The sequence below is a fragment of the Macrobrachium rosenbergii genome, chromosome 16, assembly GCF_040412425.1.
Source record: "Macrobrachium rosenbergii isolate ZJJX-2024 chromosome 16, ASM4041242v1, whole genome shotgun sequence".
Classification (NCBI taxonomy): Eukaryota; Metazoa; Arthropoda; class Malacostraca; order Decapoda; family Palaemonidae; genus Macrobrachium; species Macrobrachium rosenbergii.
Window position 1 is genome coordinate 17,982,218 of NC_089756.1, and position 16,508 is coordinate 17,998,725.

General features: G+C 36.4%; 2 protein-coding genes across 2 annotated transcripts in view; both read left to right on the forward strand.

The window, feature by feature from the left end:
• Window positions 1-15,283, forward strand: part of gudu (Armadillo repeat-containing protein gudu) — a 30,862-nt gene extending 15,579 nt beyond the window's left edge. Inside the window, exons 8-15 of the mRNA XM_067118147.1 lie at window positions 334-519; window positions 1,032-1,152; window positions 6,009-6,220; window positions 6,531-6,827; window positions 6,980-7,171; window positions 12,518-12,627; window positions 13,366-13,477; window positions 14,217-15,283. Of these exons, the coding sequence (XP_066974248.1) occupies window positions 334-519; window positions 1,032-1,152; window positions 6,009-6,220; window positions 6,531-6,827; window positions 6,980-7,171; window positions 12,518-12,627; window positions 13,366-13,477; window positions 14,217-14,372 (1,386 nt within the window). The 3' untranslated portion in view covers window positions 14,373-15,283. The remainder of the gene's footprint in view (window positions 1-333; window positions 520-1,031; window positions 1,153-6,008; window positions 6,221-6,530; window positions 6,828-6,979; window positions 7,172-12,517; window positions 12,628-13,365; window positions 13,478-14,216) is intronic.
• Window positions 15,284-16,432: 1,149 nt separating this feature from the next.
• The window catches only part of LOC136847133 (prolyl 4-hydroxylase subunit alpha-2-like), a 41,814-nt gene continuing 41,738 nt past the window's right edge, over window positions 16,433-16,508 (forward strand). Inside the window, exon 1 of the mRNA XM_067118490.1 lies at window positions 16,433-16,508. This exon is cut by the window's right edge and continues 45 nt beyond it. The gene's annotated coding sequence lies outside the window, so the exon portion shown is untranslated.

Below are 16,508 nucleotides of genomic sequence, written 5' to 3' on the forward strand. Positions count from 1 at the left end.
TGCATTTTGGCAAATGCTTATCTAGGATAAGGGCATCTTGAAATCAAACATTCAAACGGAATTTCATATCACTGCTTTGTCTAGTTTCATTTTGTGACCTGAAGAAGCCAACTGAAAGTAAGCACGTTTCCTTGTGAAAGTGCAAATATAACTATATAACTATATACATATATATATATATATATATATATATATATATATATATATATATATATATATATATATATATATATATATATATATATATATATATATTTCTCATGACTGACTTCACACCGGCTGAAAATATTCCTAGTATCCAAAGGGTACTATAATGGTATCTACTTTCAACAGTGCTCCGTTCTGGAAACCACGAGCAACCGTCTGGTGAAGGAGGGCGGCTTGGAAGTGTTGGTGAACCTGTTGAAACAAGAGGCTGAACCGTACACCAAAGCCATCATCGAGAAGGACCCTGCTTTTGCCAGGGACACAGGCCTAGTCAGTGATGTTACTGGTGGTGGGGTGAACCTGTCCAGAAAGGTATTTCAAGGTCTTGCTTTGTTAAATTTTCAATGGAAAAATCTCTTTTTACGAACTAACAGAATAATTTCGGATAAGGAGCGTGATTTGTAACATGGACGCATTAGTTGCTGCTAGGTTAAGCTGGTCTTATGCCAAAGTTTAGCTTACTGAACAGTTCTTAAGGCAATCATAGGACTATCTGTTTGTCTTTTGTTTTGCTAACTTATGTGTGAACCTAAGTTATTAATACAAATATTTGCTACATGGCATAAGTCTCTGGTTGTAATCTAAAACAGATATACTTTTATCAGTAAAATAATGATGACGTCACACTCCTTAGATTTAAGAATCTGAGGTGATCAGCCCACCTTCAAAACTTTTCTTTAATCTATGCAAACGTCACTAATATCTACAACCTTAAAAAAAGAGAGGGGGGGGGGGCCCGTTGTCTTCAATGAAAGTACTTACTCCGACAATAGTTCCGATAATGAAGAATCTGATATCATTTTTTATCTCTTGATTATCTCCAGGCATCGATGATGCCGGATGCTGGGGCGGCTGCCAGCCAGGTCCAGGAACAGCCGCCGCCAAAGGAAGGCGAAGACAACGCAGGACAACCCGAAGGACAAGACCAGGACGAAGACACTGACGGTAAGGTGGGGTTGTCCTAGGGAGAGAGTCCTAAATCCTCCCGCAGATCTTTATATTTTCGTAATTTAATCTTTCCATTATTTATTTTGATATGATATAGATGTTGACTCTCTTAGTGACATGCATAAACTCGATTGACTGTTTGGTCTAAAATGTGGAGATGAAATCACAGCATTTACACAGCCAGGAATAGTTCCTAAGACTATTTCATTTGGTATATTTGTTTCTTTATCCTGTTAAAAGTATTAACTCATCATTTTTCCATAATATAATTTTGACTTTGCATATTATTTCAAATCTTAATCAGCTAGTTAGCCAGTTTCCTGAAGTTAGGTGAGAAATACTTTGATAGCATTTTCATTCTGTAAAGCATTTTTTCCTGAAGAACACAGATCTATATAGAGGTTCACGTTCACAATGACCTTGTCAAAAATTTCTTGATAGCTATTTCAGAATCACTGTAGAAGTTTTCATTTAACCTCAGTCTTAGCAACAATGTCGATATTCGTTGAAGGGTTTTTGGGTCTAAAGTTGCATCCTGAGGCTCAAATATAATTGGTGTGAGGCTGAAAAGCTGTTTTTATAAAGAGGAATCTCAGTATCGAACTTGGAAGGAATTAGGAAAGCCACAAGACTGAAGATTTAGTTAAGTCTTCTAAAGCTGTCCAGGTACTGCAGGGAATAAGAGGCCTAGTGAGAACCTGTGGATTCATACTAGCCAACCGAGACGTCGGTACTCTGTCCTACCATTAAGAGGCTGATGAGTTACAGGAAGGACAGAGAATACCTGGGAAGGGTAAAACTTGTCTTGCCTCAGGTGTGACTTGATCTTATGGGCAATATGATGCTGAGATACAGTAAAACATTTACTTAAATTCAATGTGATGCTGAGATACAGTAAAACATTAACTTACATTCCTTCCTTTGCCATGAGATTAAGTGTTGTTTGGATGAAAAGGTAGTAATTCCTCAAAAACTTTCTTTGACAGGGAAAATGATAGTCAAATTGATTATGTAAGCCATCTTAAGTGTTGTTTGGATGAAAAGGTAGTAATTCCTCAAAAACTTTCTTTAACGGGGAAAATGATAGTCAAATTGATTATGTAAGCCATCTTAAACTTGTAATTTTGTGGCTATTGTAACCTTGGTTCTTTAGCTGTCTAGTCTTACTCTTGCTCTGAAATGAGAATATGAAGATGCAATATATAATATGAAGACTGATAGTGAAAGACTTATTAAGAAATACGATATAATGACTACAAGATGCTAATATTTTCATGCTTATATCTTTTTGCTTTCTTAATTTAAGTGCCCTGGTTACTTGAGTGGTATATGGTAACCATCAAATGATGTATGTTCTGTAAGACTGAAGACAACATGATATAATCCATATCAAATATGTAAAATACCGCGTTACTGAGTTTTCGAGTTATACTTTATTCATGGAACACAAAACAAAGATAATTACCCAGAATATTCATCATTTAAGTGGGCGACTTTGTTGCTGAGATGATTGTTCAGAGCTACAGTCTATGCTCAGGAATTATTATTATACATCTTTGGAGTAATGGCCCAGTCATTTGTTTCATAAGTATTTCAGAAGATTCAAACTGAATTCGTCTAAAGAGATATCTTAGAACTGTGATAATTTGGTATGTGGGATATGACTCCTTAGAACGCATCCAGAATTTTCTTCTAAGAATTTGAATTTATTTACGATTTTTATGTCAATGGTCATGATGGAAAACTTTCAATCGTATAGGTAGGGGCTACTGTACAGTTCTGAAACAGTGACCTCGTACATGAAATTTTAATGATTTGGAATTTAAATCTAAATGTGTTAAGTGAGGTATTTCATACCTGCCAATAGTTGAAACTTTATGAGCAAAAGTTTCTTCCCCGCAACGTAATTGAGAGCGTTATCAACACTAGCCTATATCTTATAATGTAACAGAGAATTACGAAAGCATCATCTCTTTTTAACAGTGGTAGAAGATTTTGACAACATTAACACCTACACTAGAACATGATAAAGATTGTAGAAATATTTGGTTATTATCAAAAAGCATGCTTAAGGATTTACATCGACTTATGCCCGTTTATATGAGCAAGGAATTGGGAAATGTTATTCATATCCTTCAGTAGAATAAGGGATTTTGACAGCTCTGTATTACAAAAATTTCTATAGGATAAAGAATTCTGAAAACATTAGTTCAGGCTCTTCAGCAGTCTACAAGACAAGGGATATTAGAAACTATGGTCTGAGTTATGCCAGTTTGTATGATAAAGATTATTGAAAAATATTAACTCTGCTTTTCTGTAGCTTTAAGACAAGACAATGGATTTAGAAAACTTTAATTTGACTATAAAACGTGGTAAAGTATTTTCAAACTAATGCCATATACTCCGACAAACAACTGATTTATCTAAAACCATTAGCTTGTTCCCTTACATTACTCCCCATGACCCTCCATGATGACACCTTTCCATGACCCTAGAGGGAGACGATATGGTACAGAAGGAGGAAGAATCACACCTACAACTGCAGCAGAAGGAGACGAAGGAGATACCAGAGCCAGCACCTGCAGAGGCACCACACAAGGAGGCTTTGGCTCATGCTAAGCCTGACGCTTCCCAAACCCCCTGTCAGCAGTGATCTTATAACTTCCTAATATTGGTTGCAACTGTATATATTCATACATATACACATAGAAGAAGGAGCAACAAGTTATGAAAGTTCATTTTTAAACTTTTTCCTTCGCTAGTTCATAACAAGGTGTCATTCGATGAAAACATCTACAAAGTCAAAATTTATCCAGAAAGTACTTCTTGTGAACTTGTGACTCCTTTCTTCTGTCAGTTTGTATTCTTAACTGATATTGCTTTCAGCCTCAATTTTCCAGACTGCTTGTAACACTTGTGTAACCGTGTAACACCTGTATTGACACAAATAGTTACTTTGCCTCCCCAAATGTGTATCTATTGTTCTCTGTGCCCATGCTTACTGGCTGCCTACCTCAGTAATGTTCTACAAATCAATTTCATGAGGGAGCAACTTGCCATTCCTGATAAACAAATGACTTGTCAAAACTAAAGTCAACTACTCAAATCTTATGAATCAATAGAAGAATGACCATTTGTTCATCAAGAATTCTCCTGTGCATGATTGATTTGTACCATGTTCCATTTCGTTGTACATTCCAGCTGCTGCCTGTCGTGAACAGCAATGGCTGCGTGTACTGAAGCAGAGTGGGACTGGACTAAGTTTCCTGTAGTGATTATTTATATATATATGAGGAGATTCTATGCTATGCACATGATATCCATTTATGCCCATATATGTGTGTGTGTGTTTCCGTGTACTTCCACTACATGTCTGCCCCGTGTTCCAATGTGTCGTTGCATATTGAATCATATTCTACATAAAAAAAATGGACCTAGCTTTCTGTTGTGTCTTGAGATTGTTTTGGTAGTGAAGAGGATTGACTGAATGTCTCACCCTTCAGCTAATGTGATTTGAGACGTTGAATATAAATGCATCTGTTGTACAATATAAACATTCTTCAAACAAGATATGACTCCAACAGCTTATACTGTCTAGTTTTTTACACGAGGTCAGACAAAAGACACCCATCATCTGATTTGCTTGTAGGTTTTGTATTGTACATGAGTGCATTTTTTCATATGAAATCTCATGTTACATCACTACTACGTGTTCTTTTTTGTTCTCTTTTTACCACAGTAGAAAATACAGTAAACGTTTTTTTGGCTTTTGTAAAGAAGCATTTTTGAAATCCCAGATTTTGTAGTTGTATTTTTGTGCTTTTTTGCATCTTGAGCATAATTTGTATTTTTGTCAAATAAAAGCAAGATTTTTCACATGATATCTCATTAGTACAAGTAAAATACTTCTTTTTCGTAGATAGGCAAAACATTGCTATCATTGACCTTCATTGTAGTGTTGTGTACAGAAATAGTTTAATCTCATATCTCAATTATAACAGGGACTTCTGAAGATGCTTGACTATTTATCATCTCCTATAGATTTAGTGATACCTATCTGCAACATTAATCGTACTATGTAGTTGTCAGTCTCCAAACGTACGCTAGTGGCAATGGTGAGGTGACCCTGACTGTAGAATTTGGGGTCAAATGTACAGATCTGACTTTGGCTATATTGAGAATAATGAATTGAAATATAGAATCTAGTTGTCTGAGTACATAGGACATAGACTTACCTACTTTAGAGTTAGATAAGGATTCCTTAAATTTAGGTTCATAAATATATAGAAACCACTTTGAGTAGTGAACTAGTTTTCATTATTAGAAATGCCGCACTGGATTGCAAGTTTGTGAACTTGATGACTTTCTCATCTTCTTTAGGCTTGTATTTTTGCAAAGTAATTCAGGAGGAATTCCTTTATGGTCATTAAAGTCACAAGTACTTAGAAGTGGACAAAACTTAGACTCCTATATCCAATTTTTTGTAGAATACATGAAGCACAACATCATAAGTAATATTTCGTCACCTGTCCTATTGGTATAATTTTAAAAAACTTCACTTAAGGCGTTTGAGTTAATTGACACAGGTCTCTGTTAATATCTTGACTCTCTCTCTCTCTCCACTATTCTCTCTTTAAATACACATCAATATACATTCCCTCTTACTTACATTGTTTCTGAAATTATTTACTCTTCCCATTTTGGTTGGGACGAACATGACTTTGTGATGACATATTCAAAACATTCTCCAGTAAACATTCCATACACAAGGAGCAGTATTGTAATTCGTTGTTTACAGAAGTAGCTTTAGAAAAGTGACTCTCCAAGGCAGGGTATTAACTCTATTTAAAATGTTTCGTTGATGGACCATATGGAAACAGCTGGTGGTGGAATTAGCGGCGGTGGTGGTGGTGGTGAGGGCACCACTGTTGGAGACAGTGAGCTTCTGGAAGCAGTATCTGAGGCTATCTGGCATGTGTCGATGATCCCTGAACATGTGCCAGCTCTTAAGGATCTTACAACCGTCCCTATTCTAGTGGCTCTTCTCCATCACGATGATGAGAAGGTAATGAACAACAGTGTGGTTTTTATCTCTTTTAAGACTTTTGTTAAGTTTGAATATCATCAACCTGTTTGGGCCGCATATGTATCGTAAGTGTTTAGCGACGTGCACTCATGATTCATGGCCTTTATTGTGGGAGGTTTAGGTGTGGACTGGAACATGTGTGTAATTTTTCAATGCAAGGCATTTGGTCTCACAAGTGTTGCTGTGTTTTGATTTTTTTGTCAGTTTTTTCATTCCTGAAATGAGCTGCTAAAATTAGGCTATAAAATTTTTGTAAATTTCAGTGTGGTCATATGGTGAACTCTTTCAGGTACTGACAAATGTGGTAGGTGCTTTGGGAGAGGCTTCCTGTGACCAGGAGTGTTGCATGATTCTTCTGAGAGGAGGAGGAGTCACCACACTTATACAGCTTTTGAGGAGGACCTCAGACAAGCTCCTCTTGAACGTTACTCGGGCTCTTGGATCTTGTGCTGCAGATAATGATGCTTTGGATGCTCTCCTTCAGCAAGATGGCCTAAGGCTCCTTTGGTCCCATTTGAAAAATCCTAATTGTCGAGTGCAAGCATCCGCAGCCAATGCAATCTGTACTTGTCTGCAGCGAGAGACGGTAAGAGATTGCAGGACTTGGACTCCTAGAATATCTGTCATTCTATCAAAGAGGTAATCATACCAAAAATAGCAAAATTATCTTTCTCATCGTCAGACTTACCAAAGCTAACAGAGTTCTTCTAGATATTATTCCAAACAATACCCTTTCAGGAGGAACTGGCAGAAGTTGTCAGGAGCCTTGTTGGAGGAATAGAACTGTTAGTGTCATTGCTGGAGAGTGACAGCGAGGCCGTACTATCTGCCGTCTGTGCTGCCATTGCAAAGATTGCTCAGGATCCTCAAAATCTGGCCATCATGACGGATTATGGCGCTGTAACTTCACTCTCCAAGTTAGCTGTTAGGGTAGGCTGGGAACATGCAGTGCCATGGAGGATGTTTTTCTTTTGGGGAAAGGGCTTTCACCGTAGGTAAGGTGTGGACAAAGATTTAGTAATTTCACGGGGGTTTAGTAAGGATGTTTACTGTTTCCTCATAGGAAAGAATATTTTGACCAAGGAAGACTGAGACCTGAGTAATTCTGAAATGCTTTAGGTAAGTCTTTTGTCCCCTCTCCAAGGGCTTCTTTTCTATATGTCTCTTCAAGGTATACATGATGGCCTCTGATGGTGACGGAGGTATAATCAACTCTGTTTGTATCAGATTTTAAAAAATATTTTAGTAAATTTTCCTGTTGGTGAAAATATCTAAGCAGAGAAATCTTACCAGCTTTACCATATATCAGCTTTGCCATATATTGCACAAAATAGTGTCATAGGCTGGGTCTGAGAGATAGCACTTTGAAGTTAATATGTCAGTTATTTAAATTAAACAGTAAATAATTACATTTCCCCTTGATTATGTATCCAAAAGTTTATGTCACCAGTGGTTGGTGGGCATAAATGCACAAGCCTCATGACACAACACTGACTTCTTTTACATAATTTCATAATACATTTGTTAACAGATTATTTTGCTTGGTAAAAAGGGCACTGAGATTCGTTGCTTCTTTGATTTAACGATTCCAGACCTTGCTCACTAGGATCCCAGAAATGAGTATTCTTTGTTGATTGTTTAAGGATGACCCATCCCGATTTGCCTGTTTTTTCAGGTAAACAGGTAAACTATCCAGAATAATTATGGTTCGTGAGTAAAGTTAGAATTAAATTATTTATAAGTGACTCATTACAAACAGCGTTAAACTGAAAATAAATCATTCTGATCTACTCTTGGAGAACTTTTTCCTTGGTATAAAATATTTCTTAGTTTGCATGAACAAGACATGTAGCAGCACAGAACATCTTTCAGAACGTATATTAAACAAGTAGCTATTAGGTGGGTCCAACTAAAGTCAAACATATAAACATGTTGGCAGCTTATTGCATATATATATATATATATATATATATATATATATATATATATATATATATATATATATATATATATATATATATCCCAAACAGGTTGAAAAGATATTAACAACCATACATGGGAACTAACCCTTGGAAAATGCTGGATAATCATATGAGGCGCCGGTAAGAACTACCAATTAGTCGTAGACTTCTATTCAACTTATTCGTGAAGTGTGTGATAAGCTGCTGTGATCTTGATGACATGTTTTACTGCAGTGTGGACGCACCCTTAGTATGACACCATGCATTGTTAGTATTGTGAAAAATCACACTTAAGAGAATAACATAGCCTATCTTTACTGTTATGACTTTAGTCTGTAAGAACTAAGAGTTACCAATATGTAAGTGTTTCTTTACTCCTTATTGGGCCTTGTGTAATCTTATTTTACTTTTGTACAAGTATGTGTGCGTTTGTATAACTCTGAATGAGTGATTATCCCTACTTGATAATGTATATAGATGATAGAAATACTTGTTTTTGCTTAGAGAAAGACCTCTGATGAACCCTTTGCCAAGTACATAAGGTAAATTTTTTTCAGATTAAGTCTTATTTACTAATGTTAAAAACTAAAATAAATTTCAATGGCTATAAAACATTTTTCTTATGATAAAACGCATTTGATTTCTTTTTAAAGATAATGATCATCCATTTCAGGCTTGAGGAAAAGGTAAACAATACTAAGGCATCTTTTTGTAAAGATATTTAAATGCGTCTTAAAGATACAATGCATAATGTGAAAAAAAAGCTTATAGGGAGGTATTTGTTGCTGATGGCGAACAGGAAATTAAAACATGTTCAACACGTTCAACAAACTGACCATCGCACTGCTACATTCATGTATGGTTTTTCGTCTACCTTTCCTCTGTCTCTGTCTCAGTCCAGATATATGTCTGTCTTTGTCAGTTACATTCGTCATGAAACATTAACTGTGAAAAAAATCTGGAACTCATAATTAGTCACAAAACCATTATCACAACTTCACCAACTGTTTGTGCACTTGATCACAACCAAAGACTACCAGTGCCAGTTCAGTAACGATACTTCTCTGTAAATTGATAAACTAAATAATCTTAAACGATCATTAAAATAGCATGAAAACTTGTTTCCAATTCAATTAATGCTTGATATGGTACAAAATGCCGCAAAGTTGCCACAGAAGCTAAAGATACAATTTTTGCAATCGGAGAGCTCTTATTGACGATGCCGATGATGATGATGATGATGACGAGGATGCTATTATCATCTCGCTTCCCCCTCATCCCTCCTTCACAGCTGATGCTGCGAGATCGTGAACCTGATAATCCATCGAAAGACTTACGGCGAGGCTCCAGAATAAGCATCAAGCCAGCATCCTCCTCCGACAAGAACCAAGTTGTGGCCTTTCCACTTTTAGTTCTTTCGTTTTCTTTTCATCATTTGTAATATTTGATGTGTGTTTTTGGTAGATTTATTATTTTCCATTTCTCTTTTTGTAAGAAGAAGCTCAGACACACTAGTGTTGTTTTGGGAGTCCAGCATAGACTGTCATTTGCTCAGCATTCTCCTCGAGTGCTTCTCTGGGGACAGTTGTGTCTGATGGGCTGATCACAACTTGAGGACTCGAGGCCTTAGATCTTTATAACCTGACAATCCTGAAGAAGGTGCTTTGGACAGTGCATGCCCGAGTTTTTGGAAAGCTTATTGATTATTCCCATTCCCATTCTCCCGTTATTCTTTACAATAAAGAACAGGATGTTGCTATGTTATATCCAAAGAAAGTCCAGTTTTGAAAGATTTGATGTTTGTCGTGTTTCACCTGGTTCTGCAACATAGCTTTCTAAATGGCTATTGACGAAAAATACAAAAGCATTAAACTTGGTTAAAAAACTTTAAATTCTTTTCCAAGATGCCCAAAAACAGGACAAAATGTAAAAATATGGCATGAAATTCAGCATGTTCGTGGATGGTGAACTTGAAGGGCCGTAAATTCTTCAGAAAGCCTTAATGAAATTTTATTCCATAGAATTAAGAACAATAAATCCATGCATCACATTTAAAGGATTAATTGACTACTGACGTCATAAATCTGTAGTTTTAAATCTTCCCAAATAAAAATGATAGAATTTGTGAGTAAATTACTGTATTACAAAGCATTTAGAGATTCGTTGGTGCCTTTAATGACAATATTGTACAAAGCATTGCATTTTTTAGGTTAGGCAAGACGATCTGTTCTGGGTATGCCCTGATTTAATCTAGTTCTTGTCTTGAAAATTTAGGACAGTTTCATTAGGAACAGAGAACACATTAACAACTTTACTATGCTAGAAATTTTGGCCCACCTTTGCTGTAACAGTGGCCGTTTAAAACTAGTAGAACATGTCCAGTAGCCACCCAGCAATGAAGCACAAACAAAAACTGTAGGCGTCACTGTCTTGCCCAGTCGGGGTTATAACCAAAGCTCTCCTGATGGATTGTCGATGCCATTTCCATTTTATTTTCATATACAAATTTCGTCATTGTATCATTCTCATAGATTTTTTTTACATGCGTATGTAAGCAGAAGTATGTATGGCCCAGTTTATAGGACTTCAACTGAGCATATATTCGCCTAGCTATTTAACTTTTTTCTTACGTTCTTTTTGCTATTTTGTATTACCAATACCGGCGGTATGTTAACACTTTACACTTTATCCCTAGAGCTTGTTGTTTCCACCTCTGTAAATGGAGATAGTACTTCAACCTTGCGTCGTATTTTTGCCATCGTTGATTTTCAGGACTCTTCAGTAATCCTATTTTTGGTATCATTGCTTTGTGTAACATCAACCTTGATTGATGTGGAGACAATAGATTTTTGCGAGGAGTCCCACTTAAAGGCTGTGTCAATAGCATATTGGCATGTAATTCTATTCCTGTAGTCAAGTGTCTAGTAGAATAGCAATGTAGTTTAGTATTACTAACTGTCTTTGATCAGGCAGTAGGAGAGTTTTACCATGATAAAACTGAATCTCAGTCTTATAAAAATGTTGCACTTTTATTGTAAAAACCATTTCAAGACTTTGTGAAGTGTTGACTATCAAATTGCGGAATCACCTTTACCCTTAAGAATTTGTGTATCACTTAAAATGGAGACCATAATCTATTTTCATTTCCTTTCAATATCGGCTTCAGTTATCATGATTCACCTAGCATGTTATTAATTTTACTGCCGTGAATGAATCATTGGGAGTAATCTATGGAACACTCTTATTTTCATAATTTTATTTTCTGTCTGTGACTTATCCCAACTCCTCGTATAACGGCTTTCCTGAACACGAAAGGTTACTATCCTGGGAAGAAAAGAGGAGAAATTTATTAATATATTTTCACTTGCCATGATTATTGTTCTCTTCACTTTATGCCTCAGTTTCTTTCCTCTTCTTCTCTGTCATTAATTGCTTGCTCTATTCCTTCAATCTCCAGGTTTGGAACTGCCCCAGTGAGGTACCGAGTTCTCGCGGGGTGGCCTGTAAGGTGCTCATACCAAGACAAAACTGTTTATAGCGAACCAAGCACCCGTACTCTAAATACCCTGAGGACGGGTGGTCATCTTCCTAATTATCTCACTCACGCTGTACCCGTTGACTGTATATATCTTGTAGCAAATGTACAAAGTACAGTATACCTTTGCCATGTGGGCCGCAGTTTTGACGAGGCAACACAGGCCGATCCTTGAGCTCCAACTGTATATATTTATATACATATATATTTTTCATGTAACGTTTTCTTAGACTAAAGCTCCCCTCTGCCTTAGAAAAGCGTAAGTCTGACGGCAGATGAGCTGCCTGAAGTATATGAGAGTGGTTATATTTAAGCAAGCCCCTCCAGCTGACTGAGAGGTAACGCCATTTTCTCTACACAGTGAGGAGAGAAAAGACATCACACAGAGCCATGAAGATCAGTGGCGCTGGCCATATGTGACGAGCGATTTTTTTTGGCTAAACTTCGTATTTTTGTATGATCTCCTTAAACTCTGAATTTTCTGCATTACTAAGATATTTTTGGATGTAGAACACCATACTGCACCTTTTATAAACCACTATAATCGTACTTTTTTATGTATATATTATTCTTGAATCTTTTTTATAACTTTTTATAATACTCGTCATGCATAAAACAACAGACTTTTCAATTGATAAATATGTCTTGCAAGATAAACGAGCTTTTTGCATTTCAATTTTTTTCTTAACCGGAACTAATTTTCCACTTTAAAGTTTTTTTCGTTTTTCAGTTCTAATTTTTTTCGCGGAGGCAAAATTCTAAACCTTGTCGTTTTTGCAGGAAAATGACAGCCTGAGGCCATACCTGGCTGAGGCAATTGCTGCTTGCTGTGTGTCCAGGGAAACAGGACTGCTGTTCGGTCAAGCAGGAGCTGTTGCACCTCTTGTTCAGTGAGTTAAGACAATTAGGTTTTGAAGTTTTCTTCTTCTTTTTTCTCCTTTGCCCAGAATGACGTAATGTGCTAAATTTGCAATATATAATGCACTGCTGATTATAAAGGGTTGGCCTCTTTGATTTTTTTATATACTTTATAGACCTACTGTCATAGGAGAATCTTTCTAGAGTTGGCAAGCATCGAATTTAAGTCTCTTGTTAGCGAGAGCACCATATTAAGTTTCATAAAGGACTGCATATTCTCTACGGTAATGAGTACTGGGAATTTAAAAGGGCTGGTGACAATTCAAAACAGACTAAGGTTTACGTGATATGGAAAATTTAATACCCCAATTGTTACTGGACAGTGTTTCTTAACTCTGTAGTATGTTCCTTAAAACTATAATTTGCTATGAGCATGGCTGAGTTCTCTCTCTCTCTCTCTCTCTCTCTCTCTCTCTCTCTCTCTCTCTCTCTCTCTCTCTCTCTCTCTCTCTCTCTCTCTTCTGAACTAGAATATTATTCATTGTATAACTGAATCGTTTGAACTTCAGAAGTTCCAACTTGGTGCTAATACTACATTTCTCATATATTTCTTCTTTACTTCAGTATTTCTTGTAACTTACTAAGTCTGCCTACCACATTTGAGCCCTTGAACTTGTACCTTTCTGCTTTAACAACTAAGGTTACAACTTGGTTAATAATAATGGTAATTTATGATCATAATAATCACGACATATTGACATCTCCTCTAGGTATCTGGAAACAGACGACAGCAAGATAAGAAGACCCACTTGCCGGGCGTTACATCGGTTGTCCCTGGAGCCGGAAAATTGCGTCACCCTCCACCAAAGTGGAGCAGTTCCTGTGAGTAGAATATTCCTCAAATGTTTTTCCTGGGGTGCCTTTTTCCATGGACTGCATGACCGAGCAGTGATAGTGTTCTTGGGAAGTCAGTTTTGTATGTGCTTGTTATCTTAGTAAGAAATTCAGGGCAGTTTCTCGTTCAGAACCGTATATGCCACATGTATAGAGGAGCAATTTGTGTGTGACATATGCCGAGTAAGCATAGGCCTACACCTGCCCCCTTCAGCAGTTCCTAACAATTATCTTTACTTACGACCTGCTCCATAAGCGAGAGCTCAGCTTACTCAACGCCGTTCCTAGGTCTAATTTTGTTATCATATATTCTTTACAAAGCTGATTGTCTTGACAAATATTTCAGTGATAGACTGATTTTGAAAAGATACAGAAGAAAGTTTTATACCCAAAATAGGCTCAAGAAATGTGGAGACACCGGTGGGCAAATTCTATAAGTCTATAGTAAGAAAACAGTGATTGTTTTCTTATCACAGACTTACAAACTCGGCCACTGGCGTCTCCACATTTCTTGAACCTATTTTGTGTATAAAACTTTCTTTTGTATCTTATCAAAATCAGTCTGTTACAGGAACATTTGTCAAAACAGTCAGCCTTGTAAAGAATAGATAAAAAAAAAAATAAGACCTAGAAAGGATGTTTCATGACACAATTCATTCCATATTTCCACAATTTCAGACTTCAGAAATAGTAATGGATGACGCTGTAATCATTGACTTTCTTTCAGCTGTTACTCGAAATGCTGGGCTCAGAAGATGAAGTTGTACAAGAAGCAGCAGCAGATTGTTTAAGAAACATCAGACTTCTGGCTCTTCAGAGGTGTAAGATGCAGACAAGAAGCGCAAGGTCGACCCCCAGGGGAAACCATAGTGCCAGGCGATGATTAGAGATACTGCTTAGTATCACTCGAAGCAAATTTAATATCGAAGTTATAGTAGAAATAAGTATTATAAAACTATTTATAATCCTTAAAACTGAAGTTATCGGCTAATTTTATATGTTACGCCATTGAAAACTTATTTACGAAATCATAGTGTATGATAATGAACAGAGATGTTGCGTAGTGTTACGAGAAGCTTATAAATATCAAAGTTACTGTATAAATAAATTATAGAAAATGGTCAAGAGTAATAGAAAATGTCGATATTGGCGAACATTATCAGAAGGACTATTGTAAATTTTTATAGTTATAAAATTTACTGACACCACTGCCTTATTAAAGTTAGAATTGATACAAAGAATACATATAAGAATTGACAATGAATTCGAAATGTGAGGTAATAGATTTAATATATACCAATTTAATCGGTTATTCGGAATGAATAGGATAAAATAACAATATAAAAACATATGATGGTAATTGTTATGTTATGACAAAAATATTTATTGGCAAGATGGATTTTTTAATTTTTCTGTATTCTACAATAAGTTGAAAGAATATTGCTACTTACAGTATCATTTTGCGAATTTAAGTTTTAGAGAATATATGAAACTTTTAGAGGCTTTAATTGTTCAATGTATGAAATTTGTTATGGAAATATAAGAGAGGTTTCAAATTGATCATTAGTAACAGAAGATAGTTTATCCTTTTAAATATTTATTGTTCTTTATAATAAGACTATGGTAAGCAGGCTTTACTTCATAAATTGCAGCTACTTTGTGTCAAACGATAGATCTATAAGTAATGAATAATATCTTAGTTTAATTAAGCTAATATCAAATTATCACTATATATTTACAGAGGATTAATTAAGTTATGCTTTTATTCAGCCATGTAATAAATTCTTTCATATTGCACTCGTTTCAGTGAAGCACATATAAATGCTGCATGTAACGAGCCACAGAACAAAGTTATTGTAAAAAAAATGAATAATGAGTTTTTCGATGTGTGAATACATTTTTAAAAAATCAGTTGAAAAATTTGTGAGAAGACATATTTAATAAGCGTCCACCGAGAAAAGTGGATTGTGAGAAGAAGAAGAAGAAGAAGAAGAAGAAGAAGAAGAAGAAGAAGAAGAAGAAGAAGAAGAGGAGGAGGAGGAGGAGGAGGAGGAGGAGGAGGAGGAGGAGGAGGAGGAGGAGGAAAGGTTTCACTTTCAGTTTCCATTGTTTTTATATGTACACAAACACATTTTTGTGGTCGCGTATAATCTCTTTTCAAAAGCCATTGCTTGGGGGAAGGAGATTAAGCAACACTAGAATATTTTCCACTTAATTTTGCTTGCTGCGGTTTTCCTATTACAACTCTCTAACATAACATCGTCTGAGCACGTGACTACCCCCTGCATCTAGGCTGTGCTGAATATCACCTCTGCTCAATTGTTTTTTGATTAGGGTGGCCTTGTGCCAGAATAAGCCTATTACTAGTGGTTGCCCTCAGGCGTGGTAAGGTGTTAACGGGTATAAGAGGCCTTGTGAGGACCGCTGGACTAGAATAAAAGATATTAGATTCTGAAGCGTAAAAAAGAATCCTCTCAGACCCACGAGGTGCATTCATGAATTTGACCAATATTTCACGGGCCGCCCCAAGTCATTTTAGTTCCATTACTAAAGCTAAATGGACAGGTAATTAAGGCCTGGCTGAACTTCATTGCTTACGGTAAATACTGGACACGTAATTAACATTTGATGCTTCATTCTTAAGGCAGTGATGAGTGCTTGCCTATGATGCAAGTTCAAAAAGTTATGAGTTGCCAACTAGGCATTTACAAATCATTTCATTGTAGCTAAGAGAAGATTAATACTATACGAACTAATATACCAGTTACGGTTAGAATCTATTACATAATTAAACGTAAGACCATCCTGGTGTATTAATAGGAAAAGTATAATATATGGTGCAGAAGTACAAAACGTGACTGGAGTAACGTTCGCGAGTTGCCAACTAGTAAAACGCAACGGTTTGTGTATAAGAAAAGGCTGACTTGCTGGTCTTCCGACGAGCAGTTTGCCGGTAGCGGCAGTTCCGTTAGGTGTGAGTACCTTGGTCCATACTTATTCTTACTTCTCTTCGTAACGT